The 22,083-nt window shown below is 38.9% G+C and overlaps 1 protein-coding gene across 7 annotated transcripts in view; it reads right to left on the reverse strand.

Annotated features, from left to right (window-relative positions):
* The window catches only part of Prpsap2 (phosphoribosyl pyrophosphate synthetase associated protein 2), a 44,535-nt gene that overhangs the window by 20,794 nt on the left and 1,658 nt on the right, over positions 1-22,083 (reverse strand). For 3 of the 7 annotated variants that reach the window (XM_047544262.1, XM_047544263.1, XM_047544261.1), the window contains 8 exons: positions 21,038-21,104; positions 19,623-19,718; positions 19,219-19,369; positions 18,222-18,274; positions 16,656-16,722; positions 11,697-11,869; positions 9,837-9,952; positions 3,757-3,812 (listed from right to left, as the gene is read on the reverse strand). In XM_047544262.1, the coding sequence (XP_047400218.1) occupies positions 3,757-3,812; positions 9,837-9,952; positions 11,697-11,869; positions 16,656-16,722; positions 18,222-18,274; positions 19,219-19,337 (584 nt within the window). In that variant the 5' untranslated portion in view covers positions 19,338-19,369; positions 19,623-19,718; positions 21,038-21,104. The remainder of the gene's footprint in view (positions 1-3,756; positions 3,813-9,836; positions 9,953-11,696; positions 11,870-16,655; positions 16,723-18,221; positions 18,275-19,218; positions 19,370-19,622; positions 19,719-21,037; positions 21,105-22,083) is intronic. The other 4 variants (XM_047544265.1, XM_047544266.1, XM_047544264.1 and 1 more) reach the window with 3 other exon arrangements.

Raw genomic sequence — 22,083 nt, forward strand, 5'->3', positions numbered from 1 at the left:
CTCACTGGCCAGATACCTAAGCAGAATACTGGGTTTCACTCTGTCTTCCAACACCAGCACCTACTGAACAGCAAATGTTCAAGTCTCAAGGAGAGCATGAGTTCTCCCAGTTCTGGTTTTCCAACACCAAAAATTCAAAACATGCTCTTATCTAACAGCTCACAAGAATAGCTAAAAACAAAAAAGAAAAAATGGGGATTATACTGAATTTCATCAGTACTATCTACATGAGACACATCCAAGTCATTTAAATGACATATGAAGAACAAAGCCCTTGAAAACACAAATTCTATTTCCTAGAGGGAGAGAAATCTCACCTCTGCTAGGTTTCCTATGTGCACTGTACAACTAAGGAAAGCTTGGTTATAGCACTAGTAATTACTTCAAGGAATTTAACTTCAGGCTTAAATCATTCTACTTGAAGATAAAGTTTTATAAAGTTAAATTTTGTCTCTTTCAGTAAAAAGCATAACATTTTTGCCATAACAGATGTAGTTTAATTCTTCTGTGGTATTAGAAAATCTCAAATGCATGTAAGTAAATATCCATTTGTCTGGTCCTATCAATGAGGATTCTGATTTATATTTCTAAGAAAAAGATAATAAAGCCTTCATGTGTGTGCATGTGTGTGTGTGCAGGACAACTCTATTTAGGAAAAGTGAGACAGTCAAATGAAAAAGTTTACCAAAATTTGTAAATATCCCCAAATTTAAGATTTAGTGATCAGGGGCTGGGGATGTGGCTAATTGGTAGAGCACCTGCTTAGTATGTGCAAGACTCTGGGTTAAATCCCCAGTAATGTTTAAAAAAATAAAAAAAAGAAGAAGAAGAAGAAGAAAGAAGGAGAAAGAGGAGGAGGAGAAAGGAGGAGGTGGGGGAGGGGAGGGAGAGGAGGAAGAAAAAGAAGAAGAAATAAATTTAGTATTCATATAACTTTAAATCCTTTCCTACAAAAAAAAAATTCCAAACAGTTTTAAAAGAAATTTTTAGAGAAAAAAAGTTCAGCCAAATACAATGACAGCCTCCGCAGGAGAGTTTGGCACCACACACATTAGCTCCTCTTCACTTTTAAGACTGGCTCTGCAAACATAAGACCCAGAAGCCCCAACCAAAGTCCACTCTCCAGCCAGAGGACTAAGAAAAAGACATCCTGGTGAGTCAGACCACCTATGGAGAAGAAGGGCCTCACTGTAGCGAGAAACACCACAGAATAACCTGCAGCCTGTGGCTCAGTGGTCTGGTTTAGGAGAAGGTCAGGGAGGGACTGCCAGTGTCTGTGGACAGCAAAACCTGAACTTCCACCCCAATTCAGCAGCAGAGAATGGCTCTGCTCCTATCACAAGAGATAACCAACCTGGCTGGTTAATACAGGTCAGCTGGGAAACCTCAACTTCTATTCTCAACCCAGTAACAAGCCCCATACCCTCCCCCACCATTTTCTCTGCCAAAGTCATAAGAAATCAGCAAAATCAGGTTTTACAAAATATCTAGAGACAAAGATACCTAAATATCTAGGTTCTAATTGAAAATCACTCACACCAGAAGCCAGGAAAATCTCCAAAATGAATGAAAACAGTCAATTAACACATGCTAATTAACATAAGAGGACAGACACGTTAGAATTATATGACAGACAATTTAGAGCTTCCACTAAAAGAATATAACAAAGAATAATTATGACAAGCTTGAAAGCCAATGGAAAAAACCAGAAAGCCAATGCAAGTAATAGGTCTCGGCAAAGAACTAGAAAATATATATTAAAAAATTATTTTAGGAGTTAAAAAAAATATAATAAATAGGGCCTGGGGTATAGCTCAGTGGGAGGGTGTGTGCTTAGCATAGCAAGCTGGAGGCCCTGGATTCCATGCCCAGCACCAAAAAAACAAAGAACAACAATTAAATTAAAAAGCTGTTTTGACCTCTAGCAGTCACCAGAGGCCCAGCTAGAAGAGCATTAGCAGGAACTCTCCAGGACTCATGAACACCATGAAGGAAGTGAAGGAAGTCAGGCCTGCAAAACTGACACAGGCCACGTGGACAAGCCTTGAGGACAGGGTACTGAGTGAAACAGAGGGCCACACACTGAGAGTCCATTTATATGAAATATTCAGAAGAGGCAAATCCACACAGGCAGAGAGCAATGGAGTGGTCACTATAGGATCCGGGGGAAGTACAGACAGGGAACAATTGTGTAATGGGCACAAGGTGTTTTTCTGGGATGATGACAAAGTTTTAAAACTGGAGATCGGTATTGGTAGCACAACACTGTAAACACACCAAACGCCAGCGAATTGGAACCTTCAGAATCATTACTGTCAGCCCTCTGTACCCAGAAGTTCCACATGAATTCAACCAAGGACTGAAAACATCTGGGGAAAAAAAAATTGCAACTCTACTGAACATGTACTTTTTTCTTGTCATCTATCAGTGTATCAACTATTTACATAGAATTTACATTGTATTAAGTATTATACATATGTAATTTTGACATAATTTAAAGAATACAGGATGTGTATAGGTCATATGCAAACACTATGCTATTTTATATAAGGGACTTGAGCATCTGTGGATTTTGGTAGGGGTCCTGGAACTAATCCCCTGTAGCTGACAAGGGACAATTACATATTATGTTTTCCATCTTAATTTTTAAAAAGTATGAAAAATAAATCAGACTTTAAACAACTGTTTAGGAAAGCTGTTTGAAATGTTTATATTCTGAAAGGCACCAAGGTTTCCTACAACTTAAATCAAATGGACAAAAAGAGACTCAATGATAAAGCTTACAGAAGGCACGTAGGGCAGGGACACAGGCCTTGCTGTGGTGGGAGGCAGGCCTTAAGAATGGGGTTACATACCGGTTTTGGCCCAAGACTAACTTATTTTATTTAATATACTAAGCATACACACTGCCATGCTTAATTGATAACGTCAAACAACTTCTCCGTAAGATTCATGAAATCATGGCTTACTATGGGTCACTCTCCTCATTCTTCCATATTAACAGCACCTGGGTCTAGTGTGGAGGTACTTTATGATGTTTTCTTTCATGCCACAGGACTCAACAATGATCCACAGAGTTAAGGTATTCAATTGGAAAATCATTTTAGAAGACCTTTTTTAAGGAAAAAAGCCTTTATTCCTACCTGTGCTTTTGTTCTTTCCCCCTCCAATGGACTGACTGGCTTCTCTAGAAAATAATGCCATATGAAATTCCGTCATCCAAAATCCAATTTTAAGTACTGTATCCCTGACTCAGCAGTTACTTCAGGCTAAACACAACTCACTGAACACAGAGGGCTGCCCACTCTGTATAGCTCAGGGTGCTTTAGTTTCTTAAAATGTTACCTTTTAACATGTACAAATAAGTGGCCTCTCAACTGGATATGTTTCTGTTAATAATTTACTTAGTTCTTTGAGGCAGTAAACAACCACAAGGTATATTCACCATATTTTAAGTGACAGATTTAAAGACCCACAAGTGGTTGCCTATCTGGAAGGGAAGGCAGTGCTAATTAGCATTTTCCAGATCTGGATGGCTTTGTTTATGAAATATCACAGGCTGGGATGGGGGGTGGTGTTGGGAAGAGAAAGAGGAACTGAGAATAAGTAGAGTTGGCATGATAATCTTAAAATCAGTTCATGGAAGAGAAAGAAGGGATTCTAGGGGTACTACTGACATATGGTTGAGAACTCCTGGGACTTGATCAGAACCATCCTCAGAAGCAGAACCAAGGACAGGTATGAGGTCCCACCTACCTCTTGGCTGAAGCTGGAGACTTGGCCACGATGACTGCATTCCTGTAATCTGGGATCTGTGACAGACAAGAGGTTGGGGATTACCACCATGTCTCTAAGAGGCTGTGCTGACAGTCAATGAAAAGGAATGTTCTGAAAGACTCAAAACTGTCCTCTGATTCCTTGGAAGTTTTACAAAAAGAGAAGTCCAAAACCAAAGTCTACTTTGGAAATTGAAGGAAGGCCTACCTAGGAAGAAAGTATTACTAAGGTGTGAGACACACAGATCCCTTTTAAGAAAAAAATAGGATAATCAGTGTTAGCTCTCATCTCTATGACAACAAAACTGATATAAAGGTGTTTCTATAAATTCAACAGAAAATCCTCTCATGATTCTCAATTATGTGCAGTTTCACAGTACAAGGAGGATGGTCACCCAATTCAAATATAAGTTAATTGTCAAATTCCAAATTAGTGTGGTCCAGAGATGACTATTCAACATATTGTGGTTACTGCATGCTGAAAACCAATTTGTGAAAGGACAATCAGTCCTGTACTATCTTAAAAGAGCCCTTAAACAAAAAGCAAGCAAACAAAACCAACTAAAGTTATCAGTTGATGTTTTGGAATCTTTTTTGTGGGGGAGCACAGGGGTTACTGAGGGATTGAACTCATGGGAGCATTACCACTGAGCTATGTCCCCAGCCCTTTCCTCTATTTTTTATTTTGAAACAGGTCTCACTAAATTGCTGAGATTGACACAGAACTTGCAATCCTCTTGCCTCAGCCTCCCAAATTGCTGGGATTACAGGCATATGCTATGGTACCCAACCTGGAATCTTTTTAATGTTGAAAATTGAAGTTACGTGATAATGACAATTAGAGTCAAAGATATACCCATTTTCAAAGTCTGAGTGCACAGAAGATAAACTGTTTGGAAGCTGAGTTGCAATTTGTTTCTGACTTCAACTTGGAAGTATGTTCAAATTATCTTTGTAAAATTTAACCATTTCACTAAATTGTTATTTCATCAAAGTATACTCCCATTGTTTTCCCTTTCCTTTTTTTTTTTTGGTAGTACTGGAGACTGAACCCAGAGAAACTTTACCATTGAGTTACTGCCAGCTCTTTTCACTTTTAATTCTGAGACAAGGTCTCACTAAATTTCCCAAGCTAGTCACGAATTTATGATCCTCCCATCTCTGTCTCCCATGCTGCTGGGATTACAGCGTGTAGCACTGCGCCTGGCTTCCACTGTTTTTTTGTTCTTACAATTATACCAGTCAATTTTAATATCAGCAGTAATAACACCTAGCACACTGAATGATGCCTGTGATATGAGAAACTTTGTAAATGAACAAAATATTGATTTAAAGTATACATAGATGAATTTATTATGAGCACATGGATCTGCATCTATAGGAAAGCCTAATTCATCCCATGTTCTCAAGGAGGAAGGCAGCAAAACCTATTTTCATGTAGGCACTTCTTTATTTTTCTGGAATTCTTTTGAAATTCTTAGTTATTTCCTTGTCTCATCAAACATCGTCAAATAGCAAAACCCACCCTAGAGAAGATATTACAAACCAAGGAAACCATTAGTAAAACAAATAAAAGGACTCTAATCAGAACAGGTCTACTGTCTCTTCAGAGATTGTGAGAGGAAATCATACAGATAAATAAAGAACACCTGTAACGAAAAAAGAACAAGAAATCTAGGAGGAAGAAGTCATTACGGTCTAAATGAAAAGCTCAATAGCTGGATGAATGTTAGAAATAAACCAGCTTAAAAAAACTTGAGATGACTGAGCCAAGGAATTTTCCCACTGTATTACATGTAAGGATACAAAAACCAAACAAAACAACAACAACAACAACAACAAAAACGAGTCATAGCCAGGGAAGGCAGTGCACATCTGTGGTCCCAGCTACCCAGGAGGATGAGGCAAGATCAGCCTGGACGACATAGCAAGACCAATTTCCAAAATAAAAAAAAATAATAAAATAAAAAGAGGGAGGGGAGAAAAGAAATTATAGTCTATATTAGCATCTGAATCAGCACTAATTTTTTTGGTGTATAACATGAAATAAAATAAGCAGATATTTTAGATTTTTCTCTTTCCAAAATTCTTGAGTCATTTTCACTATGAGGGTCTAAATTGGTAGTTGGAGTATGGAGAAGACCTCAAATCTTACCAGCAAAAAAGCTCCTGAGATCTATAAACTGCTGTCTTTTTAGTATTATAAAAAGCAGTTATTTGGAAAGTTACTGAAGACAGAAATAATTCATGTGACACAAACAGTTCCTAAAATAAAAAGCTAAAGTACAATATAAACCAAAATTTAAAAGGCTTCTTAAATAAAAAGAGCTCTTATGTCAAAGAATAACAAATATGACTAATAAAATTATATGAGTCTGATTTATATAGTAATGCAAGGGTGGTTCAACACGAGAAAAATAAATACACTACATTAAAAAAAAAAGGGATTTCCAGCAAACAAACACACACACCCCTACCATAACAGTATTAATAAAGGGGAAAACATACAATTATTTCAATACAGAAAAAGCATTTGACAAATCCAATACCTTTTCATGATAGACTCAGAAAAACTAGGAATTTCAGAGCATTTACCTGAAATGATAAAGGGTATTTATGAAAAACCCATAGCCAACATCAGACTTATTGGTGAAAGAGTGAAAGCTTTTACCCTTAAGTTCAGAATTGAAACAAGAATGATGCTTTCACTACTTGTGTTTAATGCTGCACTGAAAGTTCTACCCAAAAATATCAGGCATGAAAAGGAAACGAAAAAAAAACTCACACTGGAAGAAGTCAAACTAATTCCATTTGCAAGTAACCTGTTCTTATATGCAGGAAACAATAAAGAACACACCCTCTCAACCCCACAATGAACTACTACAGCTAAAAAATCAACACTGCAGAATTGCAGGGTACAAGAGCAACATGCAAATACCAGTAGTGTTCCTATACACCATCAATGGACACTCTAACAAACAAAATTCTACTTACAGTAACATCAAAAAAATAAAAATGACACACCTAGGAATAAATTTAATTTAGGCTAGAAAGTAAAACACTTGTATACTGAAGAAACTGATGTCTAAATACATGGAAAGAAATCTATTCATAGGTGGAAGACTAAATATTAAGATGACAATACAGTCCAAAGTGATCCACAGATTTAATACAATTCCTATCAAAATTCCAAAGACCTTTTTTGCATAAACAGAAGAGCAAATTTTCAAATTTATATAGAGTTGCAAGCTTCAAAGAGAAAGTAATCTTGAAAAAGAACAAAATTGGAGAACTCATAATTCCCATTTGAACCAAAACTGAGTGTGGTATTGGCAAAAGATAAACATACAGACCAATTCAAGAGTCCAGAGGTAAACCAAACATCTATGGTCAATTGATTTTTTTTCTTTGATTTATTTAGTTTTATGTGGTGCTGGGGATCGAACCCATTGCCTCACAAGTGCTAGGCAAATACTCTATCACTAAGTCACAACCCCAGCCCTGGTCAATTGATTTTTGACCACAAGGTGCTAAAGTCATTCAGTGGGGGGAAAAATAAGTTTTAATAAATGGTGCTGGACAATTAGATATCCACATACACAAGAATGAGGTTGGACCACTACTTCACAACATATACAAAGAATAACTCAAAATGGATTAAGACCTACACAGAAAAGCTAGAACGGTGAAATGTTTAGAAAATGGACAAATCTGATGACCTTGGATTTGACAGTATATATTTTTTTAAGATATGACAACAAAAACATACGTAACAATAAAACTTGGACACATGACTACAGTCCCAGTACTGGAGAGGTCAAGGCAAGAGAATCGATTGCTTCAGTCTAGGAGGTCGAGACCACTTGCCTGGGCAACATGATGAGACTCTTGTCTCAAAAAACAAACAAAAAAAGGTCCTGGGTTTGATTCTACTATTGGGGGAAAAAACAGATCAATAAAAAAATAGCTAAACCAACTTTATCAAGATTATAACCTTTTGTACATCAAGGCATACTATCAAGAAAGTGACAGTCTGCAGAATGGGGGAAATATTTGAAAATCACCTACCCAATATAGGGTCTGATATTCAGCATGTGTTTGTGTGTGTGTGTGTGTGTATGTGTGTTCCTATGACAATAAAAAGGTAACTCAATTTTAAAAAAAGGGGCAAAGGATCTGAATAGACATTTAACCAAAGAAGATATGCAAATGGACAGTTCAATGTCATTAGTTGTTAGGGAATGCAAATCAAAATCACAATGAGATAACACTTCATACTCACCAGGATAGCTATTACCAAAAATTACCAGAAATAAGTGATAAGAATGTGGAGAAACCAGAACCACCACATACTCTTGGCTAAGTGAAAGAAGCCAGATAAAAGGATAAATTCTATAATTCCATTTATGTGAAATCTATAGAATAAGAAAATCCCAGGAGACAGGAAGTAGATCAGTGGTTGTCAGGCAACAGGGGCAGAGAGGTAGGTGGGAGAAAAGGGGAATCATTACTTAATGGGTTCAGGGTGTTCTGGGGTAATGAAGAAATTCTGGAACTAGACAGAGTAGTGGTTGCTCAACATTGTGAATGAACTAAATGCTACTGATTTTTATGTTTAAATGGTTAATTTTTTGTTGTGTAAGATTCACTGTGAGAAAAATACTTAATATGTTTGCTTATCAACATTCCCCAAAGACAACTAAAAGATGAATAAGTTACAAACTGAGGAATAAAAGTGAAACAAATACCAACAAATCAAGAATGAAAAAAAGAATGCCTACCACACAAATGAAACCACTGAAGAACAGACAGAAGGGATATAACACATTCTCAATGGGGAGGAAGAATATCTGAAGATATGTCCAACCTCATTAGTCATCAGATTCATCCCTCAAAGTGACAAGATACCTAATATCACAGGTATTCAACTGGTAAGAACTTTAGAATTTGGTAGTGTAAGTACTGAAGCAAAGATGGATCCACAGGATTTCAATCTCATTGGTAGTGGGAATATAAGTTGGCATAACTGCTCTGAAAAAGTTAAACAGGCACATACCATGCAATTTTGCAATTTCACCAAGATACACACTGGCTTGTGTACCACTGGAGACATATTGAAGCATGTTTCACAGAAGAGCTACTATAATAGTGAAAACCTAAAAACAACCTGTGGGGAAAGGATGAATAGGCTGAGATACAGTTGCACAAAGAGCACCTCTCAGTAGTCAAAATGGATAAGTGCACATGAACAACAGGGATGAGTTTCAGCAATGCACACAATTCTTACTAATGTAACACCAAGTGAAACACTCAAAAGATTAGTTTTTCCTTGTCAAGTTAACAATGTAAACATACATACATAATTTAGCATTAGATACATGAACTAAAATTATCTAAAAAGAAAAGTAAAGGAAAAATGACAGGAGATTCAGAATAGTGGTTTCCTGGGTGGGACGAGGCAGTGGGATGGGACAGAGAAGAATCACATGAGCAGATGTGAACTACTGGGATGGTTCTCTCTTCTCTCCCTTTTCTGTACTGAAGATTTAACCCAGGGGTGATTTACCATCAAGCTATATCCCCAGACCTTTATATAAATTTTGAGACAGGGTATAGATAAGTTGCCAAGGCCTAGAACTTGCTGGGATTACAATTGGGTACCTCTGCACCCAGTTAGTTTTTGATTTTTGTTTTCTTGTTGAGTGATGGGATGAGGATCATGGGTGTCAACTACTATAGAGGGATGAACAGAGGCATTGTGGAGAGATGGAGATATTCAAAAGGGTCAAGATCATGCATGGACCAATGATGAGACTAGTTATGATCAATGACTAGTCCAATTCTAGGTACTTGAGGTCCAAAAGAAAAAGCAATTTTAAGAGATGAGTAAAAGAGATGAATTACTAATTAAGACATTAAAAATATACAGAATTGCATTTATCAACCACAACAGATCACTTATCAGGTTACAACAAATTTTAATTCTTTAGCGACAGCTCAAAGAAATAAACTATGCCTTTACCAGAATATTAAAATTTTAAAAAGTTCAAATTGGCTCACCTCTTCTTGAATATACTGTAACAGGAAGGGAGATGCTCTTAAATTATCCACGGGAATATTAAAGAAACCCTGAATTTCCTTCTGGTGTAAATCCATAGTAATGAGGTGGGTTAGACCTTCAAAAAATAAAGCAGATACATGCACATAAATAGTTGTAAAACAAACTGTACCTTAGGAAATTAATACTATGTAAAATAAAATAAAATAGATAATAAGTTACCATGAAAAAATTACTCTCCTATCAACAAACCTAGCACCTTTATGGTTCATGTTCTTTGGCACTATGAAATGATTTTTAAACAAATTTAAAGCATAAAACAGCAAAGATGACAGTAATACAGAAATGTCTCTAAAAATTCTTTTAGAGTGAATTCTCTCCTTAAAGTTTCCTTAATAAGCATAATGAAGCCTATAGAGAAACTGTAGTACCAAGTTGGAAATGATAGCAAATGAAAAACTTTCACTGCATCTTATTTGGTTTGTTCATTTTCTTTGGATGTGGTGCTGAGGATCAAACCCAGTGCTTCAAGTGTGCTAGGCAAGCACTCTACCACTAAGTCACAACCACAGCCCCTTTCACTGCATCTTGAATGAATATCTGAAATCACCATCAGTGAAGTAGAGAAAAAATTCAATATGAAAAAATTTACAAAGAAATACTTGCCCCAAAGAGCAGAAAAGTAAGCCTGGTGGTCCCTCTAGGTGGAAGGTTGGAAGGGAAGGGTGGAACCTTTCCAAAAGTCTCAGTGAAGAGTCCCTGCCCCCTTTTCCAGTGCCTGTTAGTGTTTTCAAGAGGAGATGCTACTGAGGTCCCAGGGGTTTATTTTATTTTTGTCTTCTTTGGAATGGTACACCAGAAAATGTATTCTATGGTAAGTGTCTGTGTTAAAATGCAGTGATAAGGGGAATTTAAAAATTCCTTCCTCTTTGTGCAAATGCTCTGTTATGTACCTTATAATCATATACTGACAAACACACACATGGACATATACTAGAGTGTTTGCACATGTACAAACACACAATGGAAACTATGTAAATAGAAACAAGGGGACATACTTAGGATGCTACCTGAGAATGCATAACACAGAACAATACATACAGTTTACAAAATATGCCTCTCTGTCCTAGAAAGGGAAGAAGCTAAAATACAAATAGTTGCTGTGTTAGAGAAATAGCAGGGTTCAGAATGACTGTTATCCTTCAAATCAACCACAATGTGATTGTAAATTGTCATTTTAATATACATTTGAACAAAGTGTTTAGGAAAATAGGAAAACAAAAGTTGTTCTCATTACCTCCATGTTTTAGGGAGTTGGAAACACAATTCTGAGCAGAATTTCTCATTATAGTAGTCCACAATCCCACACCTTACCTGTGGTTTTGCTTTTTGTGAGTTTAGTTACTCATGGTCCAAAAAGATCAAATAGAAATCCCAGAAATAAACAAGTCATAAATTTTAAATTGCACATCATTTTGAGTAACACTATGAATGTCATGATATACTGCTCTGTCCTACCTAGGAGGTAAATCGTCCCATTATCCAGTATATCTATGCTATATATGTTATCTACCTATTAGTCACTTAGTAGCCATATCAATTATGAGGTCTTCTGCAGCAGTAGTATAGTGTTCTTATGGAGTTTAGTACTACTCACTGTTTCACGTATCCACTGGGGGTTCTGGTATATATCTCTTGTGGATAAGGATGGACTGCATAAACTAGTTGTTTTTAAAAGCTTCATCACTATTTTTCCTGTGTTTAGCATTCTCATTTGGTTAAGAGAATGCTTTCAAATTTTTCTGTAAAAATAAAACTCCCAGGCTCCCATTAGTTGTCAAGGATCTGCCTAGAGTTCTTACCAGCTTTGCACATCATGGAGGCCAATAATTTAGAGACAATGGAGCCTCTTTTCCTCATCTTGCACTGTTTGCTGTAAGGAAAGTAGGGGATCACGCCGATGATGCTCTTGGCACAAGAGGTCTTACATGCGTACACCATAATCAGGAGCTCCATGATGGTGGTGTTCACATCCCTGTAACCCAGGCACAGAAAATCCCATCGAGGAGTGTGAGACTTAAAATTTCCCTCTTGACCTGGGGGTGTAGCTCAGTAGTAGAGCACATGCTTAACATGCTTGAGGCCCTGGGTTCCATCCCCAAACTCCAAAGTAATAATGATAACATGATTATTTCCCTGTTCCAAGACTTAAGGTACAAGAGGCAGAAACCAATGATACCTTCTTTTCTCATGTCTCCATGAGTTCTCCCCACATTTCCTCTCAACTGATGACTCTAGTTTCTTTTTCACTGAGACCAACGTCATTCAGCAGGCAAGAGGCAATGGGGATTAGTGTCAATTTTGGAGTATTTGTGCTGTGCAAACTTCCTCTCTGAGAATGGCTGAGCACAGGTCAACTTGCAGGGTGCCGATACAACTGATGGTAAGGATCCCATGGAAGCTGTCTTCTGACACAGTACTGGTCTCAGAGATTACTCCAAAATGACACACTAACCCCCACCCTCTCCTGCCTACTGGAAGACCTTGCTCCCGCACTCCTCCCTCCCTGCTTGCACCATCATTTGTCACACTCCCCTGGTGCATACTCATCAGTTTATAAATATTTGGGTCCTTCTTCCATTAAAAATGACTCATAACCACTTCTGCTGAAGCCCCATCTCTTTGCTCCCCTTTGTAGTACATCTCAGGAGAAATGTCTACACTATTTCTGACTCAGACATTCTCATTCTCTCCCAAACAGCTTCCAAAGAAGCTTTGGTCTTTTAGTGGTTAAATCCACCAGTCAACACTCAGTCCTACTTCTTGGCCTCTCAGCAGTAACTGCTGCAGCTGCTCACCCCTATCCTTTCATATGCTTAATGCACACAACTTCCAGGACACCCTTCTCTGGTCTCCCTCTCCATCCTTGAATTCTTCTGCTGGTTTCTCTCTGCCTGACCACCACCTAAGACTTTCACTTGTCTTTCTGTCTCCCCTTATCACTTGAGCATCTCATCTGCTTTCATGGTTTTGTAAATGTTGGTGCCTCTCACATTCCTACTCCAGCCCATGCACCTCTGAACTCAGATGTAAAAATCCCATTGCTGCTTGATGATGTTACTGTAATGTGTAATCAAGGCATCTCAAAACTTAACCTATCCTAAATCAGACTGTCCTTTTTCCCCCAAAAACCTGCTTCACCAGAAAACCTGTGCCAGCTCAATTACTGTCAACACTGTTCTTTTGGGTAACTCAGAACAGAAATCTTAGAGCCACTTCTTAGAGCTCTTCTCTCTTCCAGATGGTTTCTGCATCTCACCACTGTCCCTGCATCTGGGTCATACCACCCCAATAGGTGACCATGGCCTGCCCCTCCTGGAATATTCATGATTCCAGGATGTTCCATGCAGAGAAACTTGCTCTTAAAGTGAAGTTAGACTGTGCAGGCCTCTGCTCAAGTCCACGGCCAAAAGCCCAAGGTCTCACAGTGGTACCCACACTCCTTTATTAAGATCAGCCCCTTCCTTTCCCTGGCCCCATGCCCCCTTCTCAGTACAGTGACACTCTATCCTGGTCAGTCTTCCTAGTGCTGCTCATTGCTACAGAAGGCTTGGTTCTAGGTGGTTCTATCAGGCTCACTTCCACCCTTTCTGCAGCTTTTTGCTCCAACATCACCTTCACAACAAGGCTTAGTCTGTCTGCCCCTCTACCCTCTTACCACCATCCCTCCTGATCCTTGCTATACCAGTTTATTTTTTTCCACAGAGCTTATCACTTTAAATACAATGGATAACTTATTTATCATGTTCTCTGTATGTCTTCCTCCACCAGAATATTAACTCTACAAAGACAAGGATCTTTACTTGTTTTAACCATTAAGGCACCTTACATACCAGTAACAGACACACATCACAGACTTTCAACAAATACTGGCTAATGAGTGAATGGAAACAAAGAACATTTGGATGAGCAGGTAATGTTACTGAATAACAAGTCTGACATCTGGTAAATTAAAATATACTTTCCCAAAAGCATTCCATGTGAGAGGATGAGTAGAGAAATTCACAGTGAGTATAAAATCACTCTAAGATCCCAAACTGGGAGCAAGAAGGAACAGGGCTTCACCACTCAAATGATGAAAGTTTTGCTTGAATCACAGAACACTTCAGTTAATGGACAGACTTCTCTTCATTTAAAATTTGTCTTATATTTCTAGTAACTGCCACTGGAGTCTGTATTAAAATGAAGTAAAGGGTGGGGCTATAACAGGGGTAGAGTGCTCGCCTAGAATGCATGAGGCTCTGGGCTCATCTTAAGGACCCTAAAAAATCAATCAATAAATAAAGTGAAGTAGAGGCTGTATCTGACACCAGCAAATCTCCAAGTGATTTCAGAAAGAAGACTATGACATCCAGGCTTGCCATAACCTGGATGAGACTGAGGACCTGACTGAACACAAATTGGGGCACTCATGGGACAATGTAAAGAAGAGGTAGAAAGAAGATTTGGGGGATACTTAGTGGTCTTGACTAGGGGAAAAAGAAACTGACAAAAGGCAGAGACAGATGACAACAGTGATGAAATAAACAAAAATATGCAAAGAGAGATGCAAGTACTTGAAATGGGAAGGATTAACAGAGTCACTCTTCCTGAGTCCTGAATTTCAATTCAACTGGAACTTCAGCTCCACTTCTCTCCTGGACAATCCAGTGCCTACAGTATTTATCCAAAATTGCACCCAAATTGCCTCTGTGGAGACAGAGGGCTATAGATACTCAGGGACCAGAGCAACCTGAGCCATCAATGCCTGCACCTTCCCTTCCTGATGCTGCAGCAGGGTACAGGAAGGGCGGGTTGTACACTAGCACCCTGGCACAGTATAGGCCTGGGGAAGAGGAGAGTAGCAAAGCATAATAAGACTTGGTGCCCTCATGCCCAGCTCAGTTGAAAAGAGGAAGCAAGGGCACCTGGCAAAGGTCAGTCATGCCCTCACCCTCTCATAGCACATATACTCTCCATGGTTTGGGATGCAATGACATTTCCATGCCACTCCTTTTTCTGGGACAGATAGGATTTTGTGACACTATCCTAAGGAAGGAAAGATCAGAACAGAATAAGTTTAGGGGAAGGTATGTGTGTTCCAATTCCCAGGAAATTTGGCTTTTCTTCTCCTTCCTTGCTATTTATCATATTTATTGTATATTTATTATATTGTATTTCTATATAGGTCACTAAATTTGGTAAGCAGCAATTTTCAGACTGAGTTAAAAAATGATGCACTATCCAAACTGATTTCTAGTCATTAAAAAAATGTTCTGAGGCCTCAGTTCTTGTTCAAAAAAAAGTAGGAATTCATAGAAAATGTGGCAGGAAGAAGTGGTTAGAATTTAGGAAAGATAAACAGGCCTGCTGGAGAACAGATGGGAGACAGGATACAGTTTTGTGACAATTAGGTGACTTCTTATGTTGGTGAGATTTCTTCTCTAGCCTCAGGACAGAAGTCAATCTCCCCTGGTTGGAAAACTTCCAAACTACTCAAAGAAGGAGATTTAGGATATCTGAATTCTTTTGTGAGGTTTTGCTTTTAAGGAGAGTTCAGAAAAAGTCTGTATTCCTTTATCAAATATCCTCAGATCAAAATAACCCCTATGCCATTATGGGACTTGTGTCCCTTTCAGGGAGAGAACAGGGTAGGATGAAGATGGCATGATCAGGGTGGAAGGACCTGTAACTTTCTGGTCACCCTTTAGCCCATTCTACCTGGCCGAAGCTGGGACACTTGGGGCCCCTGCTCCTTATCAGAGTTTGGATAACCTGGAGCCTTCACACCTCTCCCCTCCCATGCAGAGTAGTGTGGTTGCTACAGGCTATCCCAGGATGACCTTATTCAAGGGGAACTGAGTTGCAATGGGGACTACTGTTCAGTTGGGAAACCAGCATTAGAAGACTGGCCAGGACATGAAAAGAAAAAGGAAAAAACAATCATTGTGAGTGAAATGTTTCCATTCACAGAGGTGTCTGAGGACAAATGCACAGTAGAAAGCAGGGCTCCATGTGATCACCTTCTCTTTCATAGTGGCTCTTCATTCAAAGTGGCACAGAAAGATTCACAGCACTGAATTCTCTACAACCAGCTTACACATCTGTGACCTCCACAATTTCTGGAACACATGTATGGCAAATGTCACACTGGATTGGGATATATGTTCTTTCCAGATTGTCTTTTACCTTCTTAGTTCCTTTACCTTATAAGTGGGGGTCACATTTAAATTATCTACAATAAAATCTTTAAGAACCTCATGTAAGAAAATTCTCCTCCCCTAGCCTGTTGTTTTCTTTGGAGAAGCAGGAGTAGAAATGCTTCCATGCAAGCCTTAGACAATCTTGACTATTGACTATTAGGAACTTCATGGATTCTGTTATCATTAAGAGCCTCTACTCTAATACTTCCTTATATCCTCCCTTCAAAGACCAAGAAAAGCTGCATGCGGTGATGTACATTTGTGGTCTCAGTTACTCAGGAAGCTACGGAAAGAGGACCACTTGAGCCCAGGAGTTTGAGGACAGCTTGATCCACATGGCGAGGCCCTGTCTCTTAAAAAGCACTTATGTGCATTACACACACACATACACACACACACACACACACAAACACAAACACATAAAAGTCAACAGTTATGCCAAGAAAATTAGCAAAGTAAAATACACCAATTTTAAGACTATCTGAACTCTTCCTTTCCTGTCAACTCTCCCTGTTCTAAACACTCATGACCAAATAGAAACCCAGAAAGCAATAGCACCACTGCTGGAGAACTACTCACTTTGAGACAGTCTGGATGATGAAAACATCTTTCCCCCTCACAGACTCTTGAATCTGTACTCTTGTTTCTGGCAGGAAAAGGAAAGAGAGGAAGAGAAGGCATAAAGTTTATATTTCATAAAATATACAAAGTATCTGCATTATACCCCAATGTTATAATCTATGGAAACTGGAACTATTAAAAACTAACTAGGCTTTAGATGCTACCACAGATGATAAACAGAAAACCATTAACTGTACTTTGTAAACAGGTTTGACTACATGACAGTCTTAAATGGGAATTACCCTTTTCTCTTTCTTTCTTTCTTCCTTTTATTTATTTATTTATTTATTTTTGGTTGGGTACCGGGGATTGAACTCAACCACCGAGCCATACCCCCAGGCCTATTTTGTATTTTAGAGACAGGGTCTCACTGAGTTGCTTGGCACCTTGTTGCTTAGTACCTTGTCGCTTAGCAGTTTGTCCTTGCTGAGGCTGGCTTTGAACTCACAATCCTCATGTCTCAGCCTCCCCAGGCACTGGGATGGGAATTACCTTTCTGACTTGAAATAAGTAAATCTAGACTTCTCAGCCCTTACATGTGAGTAGTAAGTACTATACTAGGCTGAGCATAGTACTCATACAGGAAATGACACATTCATTCATTTGAACTGGATCAACTGAGAGCTCAGGCACAAGGTGTTGTACGCTATGACAGCAAAGAGAAATGAGATCTAATATCCCTACTTTCAAAACACTTGTGATTAAATGCAATGGAACAATTGGGTAAATCTCTGTAAGATGACTTCTTCATTAGTCAATGTTAAGAAAGAAACAGAAAACATGAGGGGACTATTTTGTATTGACTAAAGACATGTAAAACATACATCACTTGCAAGCAGCAATAATGGTGTGGTGATGTATGTCGATAGTCCCACCTACTCAGGAGGCTAAAGCAAGAGGATTGCTTGAGCCCAGGAATTTGAGGTCAAGACCCCTCGACCTTTTTCATCTTTTTTTTTTTTTTTTTTTTTTTTGCAGTACTGGGCACCTACCACTGAGCTACATCTCAAGTCCTTTTATTTTATTTCTTGAGACAGGGTCTTAATAAGTTGTCCAAGGCTGGCATCAAACTTGTGATCCTCCTGCTCAGCCTCCCAAGCAGCTGGGATTACAAGGCATGTGCCATTTTACCCAGTAAGACTCTGTCTTGGGGGCGGGGGAAACAAACCAAAAACAAACAAAAACAACTAAAAGTGTAGCCACACAGGATTTGCTTATCCTGCCTAAAGTGATGTCAACTGAAATACAGTTGAGCCAATGTTTTCATTCAACTGACTAGCTGGTTCATGTATTTATGCAATTTTTATTAAATAAACTCTAAAACTGGCATTTGAGACCCCACATGTGACTCTAGTTGATATTATTGAGAGCTAAAACATCACTTTCTTCCATCTTGCCTGACTCTTGCTAACAGAATTAACTAGGCAATTGAATCAAACTGTCTCAATAGTAGAGGATGAAAGACTGAGCCAATATGCCATATTCCACAAAAGATCAATGGTACACATGTCCAAGATAGCTCACCTCGGTTAGGCTCCTGGTAAACCTGCACTTTGCCCATCTCCACTCCCAGCCGCCTAGAGAAGAGAAAGGGGGGAAAAGCTGAGAAGGTCACAGAATAGACCCAACATCTCTATTATTTAAGGATGATCATGAATTGATAAAGGTAAAATAAAGTTATTCTTATTACAAAATTTGAAGTCAATATTAAATTTTTATATGGGTTTTCTTCCTGCCCTCTTACCCCATCCCATGTCTACCAGAGGCCTGTATAGTCCATCTCTGCCTGCCTTGCCTCCTGCACTGCTGCCCTCTGACCTCCAGCCCAGGTTCCTGACATACACCAATGCCTCCTCCTGCACACTGAAGGCCTTGGAACCAGCTATTCCCTTTGCCTGGAGGGCTCTAACCTTAGACCTCCATGTGTTGGCTCTTACAGGTTTCTCAACTCACTTGTTTAAGTTTAAGTCACTTGTGCACCCAAGCTAAAGTCATACAACCCACCCCATCCTGACTTTAATGATGCCTTCTTCAGGGTATTCATCACCATGTGAACTTGCTGGTTTTGTTGATTTGTTTCTTGTCTGGTTCTCATACTAAAACGTAAACTTTGTAAGAGAGAAGAACGCTGAATGGCCTGTTCCCTGATAACCCTCAATGTCTAGATCAAGGTCTTGAACACAGGAGGGGTTTAATAGTCATTTAATAAATAACTAAAATTACACCAAAGTGTAATCTGTGAACTATTCTTATTTACTATACATTTCACTTTTCATTATACTAAAGTCTATGAACACACAGCACCCAACACAATCCCTGGCACTTATGAGGCACGCAAAGAATGTGTGCTGAGTGAATATGTAGGGAGATGGGATAGTTTACATAAAGGTTAGCCTTTAGTTTATATGGAAGATACACAGATTAACTACAACATAGCTGCTTTCAAGCTTGACAATCACTGCTAATCTGATTATCAAATTTATATCACACAATCAATTTAATAGTAAAAATCATAACTTACTCAGCAATTTTCTTTGAAAGCTCCATACATGATGAATTAGAATTTGCTGAAAATAGCACCAGACCTCCTTTGGTTATGTTCATCTTTGTTTCTAATTCAGGTGGCGTCAAACAAAACATCAAAACCTTCTTGGTTTTCCAATTCTCAGAGCCTAGAAGGATATGATATATGTTAAGAATTGTCATATGATATAAAATATACCTGAAAGGATGTTTTAAAAATAGCAAATAACTTCAGCTGAAGGAAAACAGTTTTCACCATAATGGTGCCTTTTATGAGGAAGATATATACATATATGGATAAACAGAAAGTTCATTTGAATTTCAGGGTTCCAAATTGATGGAAATATGTTATCAAGACTTAAACTAGTTTTCACAATCACTGGGAATAAATGATGAACTTACAAGAAAGGTGGAGCTGAAGAGCTCAGTGTTTTACTGTTTGCTGCTTAAAGTCAATTATGGATAACCTCCTTTTATTCTTTGACAACAAAATTCCTCCTGGATTAACACACAGAAAAATGGCACAGCCATTAGCAAGGACGTGGACTGATTGATCCTTAAAATATATATGACCCATCTACATCCAGCTTTTCCTGTAAAACCTGTTTTCCATAAACCTCCCTGTGATCCTTCAACTGCCCCTCAGATGTGCGAGTTGTACATAAAACCGACCTTTTCATCTTCCTTTTTCCTTAACTGGAACATGAGGTTGACTAGATAATAACCTTAAGGAAAGTTAAGTGACCACCCAATTGACAGGCAGCAGGACACAAGTAAAAATTAGGCCTCTGGCCTAGAAGTCAACAGAGCTGAGGTTCTCATCCCATTTACTCTGGGCTGCCTGTCCCTAATATGTAATGAGGATCCTGCATTGGATAGACTACCAACAAACTAGCAAGCCATGGGGGAAGGGGACCTCCTCCCAGAAAGCCTAGTGAACTTGCACTTCCTCCATTGAATGTTTACTTGGGGTAGTTCTGGGAGAGCTGGTGAATATAAACAGGCTGAAGGTCCGTTGATCCTTTTTGTTATTCTTAAATTTTAATTAAGCAAGTAACATGCAAACACATGCTCCTTGTAAAGATCTTAAACACCATAGTTAAGGCAAAAATCACCAGCCCCAACACTAGGCTCTTTCCCAAAAGTGGGGGTTCCTGTTTACTATGGACACCTTGGGCCTTTTATATGCATTCATATGCCTGACCCTTATAAAATATATGGACAAAACATACATTCAATGTTTCTAGCACAAACAGTTATCATTGAACAAATCTATACTTTGTTTTTTTCACCAAATAATATATTTTGAGAAGCTGGGTTAGAAAATATAGACCTATTCTGTTCTTCCTAAATGCCACCCAGTCTTGCATGGTGTGAACACCATTTTTAGCCACGTCATCAATCTGGAAGAGTTCTTGTTGTGCACACATGCCATGGAACCATCTGGTTACAGGTAGCTCAAGTGCAGAGTCCCACTACAGGGCTAGGAAAGTATACCTTCAGCCAAGTGCCCTCAAGGGACATTCCAACTGGGACAGCCCAGGATTCCAAATCAGAAAATATATGGGACTACAATGCAATTAACCTTAAGCCTATGAATTACAAACAGGAATGTATGTGGGATGATCAAAGTCCTAAAGAGACCACTGATGTCTGCCATGGCTTTCAAGCAGGGATCAACAGATATAGCCCATGAGCCCAATCGGGTTGCTCCAAAGCCTCTTTTTATAAAATCCAACCACGCTCCTTTGTTTAAAAGTTGATCCTGGAAGCACCCGCAGACTGAACATAACCACGTAACTTAAATGTTATCTCACCTTTTATAGAAAAGGGTGGCTGACCCCTGCTTTACAAGAAAGCACAGCATCTACAAAGGATGAACATCTGGCAGAGATTAATATAAATGAAAGAAATATGACATTATCACCAACACTGAGTGGGAAGGGAACTTAGATGTCCTCTAACACAGATGTCTGTGTTTATGAAAAGGGTAGAGGTTTGAAAGAAAAAAACCCAAACCCACTTCTACTCTAGAATGTGTAAGAGATATTTATAGCATGTGTGAAAACCTATCCTTTCCTGAGAATCTCTGCATCTTTTAAAGTTGCAAATCACACTCCTCTCTGAATGAGCTTTGAGACTGCTAAATTTCATGAATTAAACCACATTGCAAGAGATCACCTGCTGTGGACAGACTAGCAGTCATGTCAACAACAACCATCCTTAAGCCCAGGGGTGTAACTCAGTGGCAGAATGCTTGCCTAGCATGTGTGAAGTTCTGGGTTGGATCCCTAGCACTACAAGAAAAAAATTTTAAAAAGTACTTTTTTTTTTTTTTTTAAATTGGTGACCCTGGGTGATGATTCATACTGGAGATGAGCAAGGCTGGCACCGAGGTACATTGTTTTTCCCACTGTATAATACTCTCTATCTGCAGATGGTTAGTGGAGGAGGGAGGGTGAAGGCTTGGGCTTGCCTTCCATAGTTACTAGCTGCCAGGCCTGGGCACATCTCTAGGCCTTAGTCTTTACCTTTTAGAAAACAAGAAGAGTAACCTAGTATAAAGCTTCTCCCACCAGAATTCAAAGTCCAGGCAACAGAGTTTTTACTACTTTCTGCCATATACCCAGTGCCTGGAAAAGCACCTAGCACTTGAGCACAGAGGCTCAACAAAAATGTGAATAAACCCTCATCTTGCTGAGTTGCAGTGATTAACAAATGGAACTGAAGTAGTCTGTCAACAGAAAGGCATCAAAAAACCAAAAGGATTATTACTTTTATTAGTGATACACCAAATTCCAAGAAAATGTGCTTTTTTAAAAATCAAGGGCTGTGGGTGCAACTCAGTGGGACAGTGGCCATT

This window comes from Sciurus carolinensis, chromosome 3 (genome assembly GCF_902686445.1).
Source record: "Sciurus carolinensis chromosome 3, mSciCar1.2, whole genome shotgun sequence".
Classification (NCBI taxonomy): domain Eukaryota; kingdom Metazoa; phylum Chordata; class Mammalia; order Rodentia; family Sciuridae; genus Sciurus; species Sciurus carolinensis.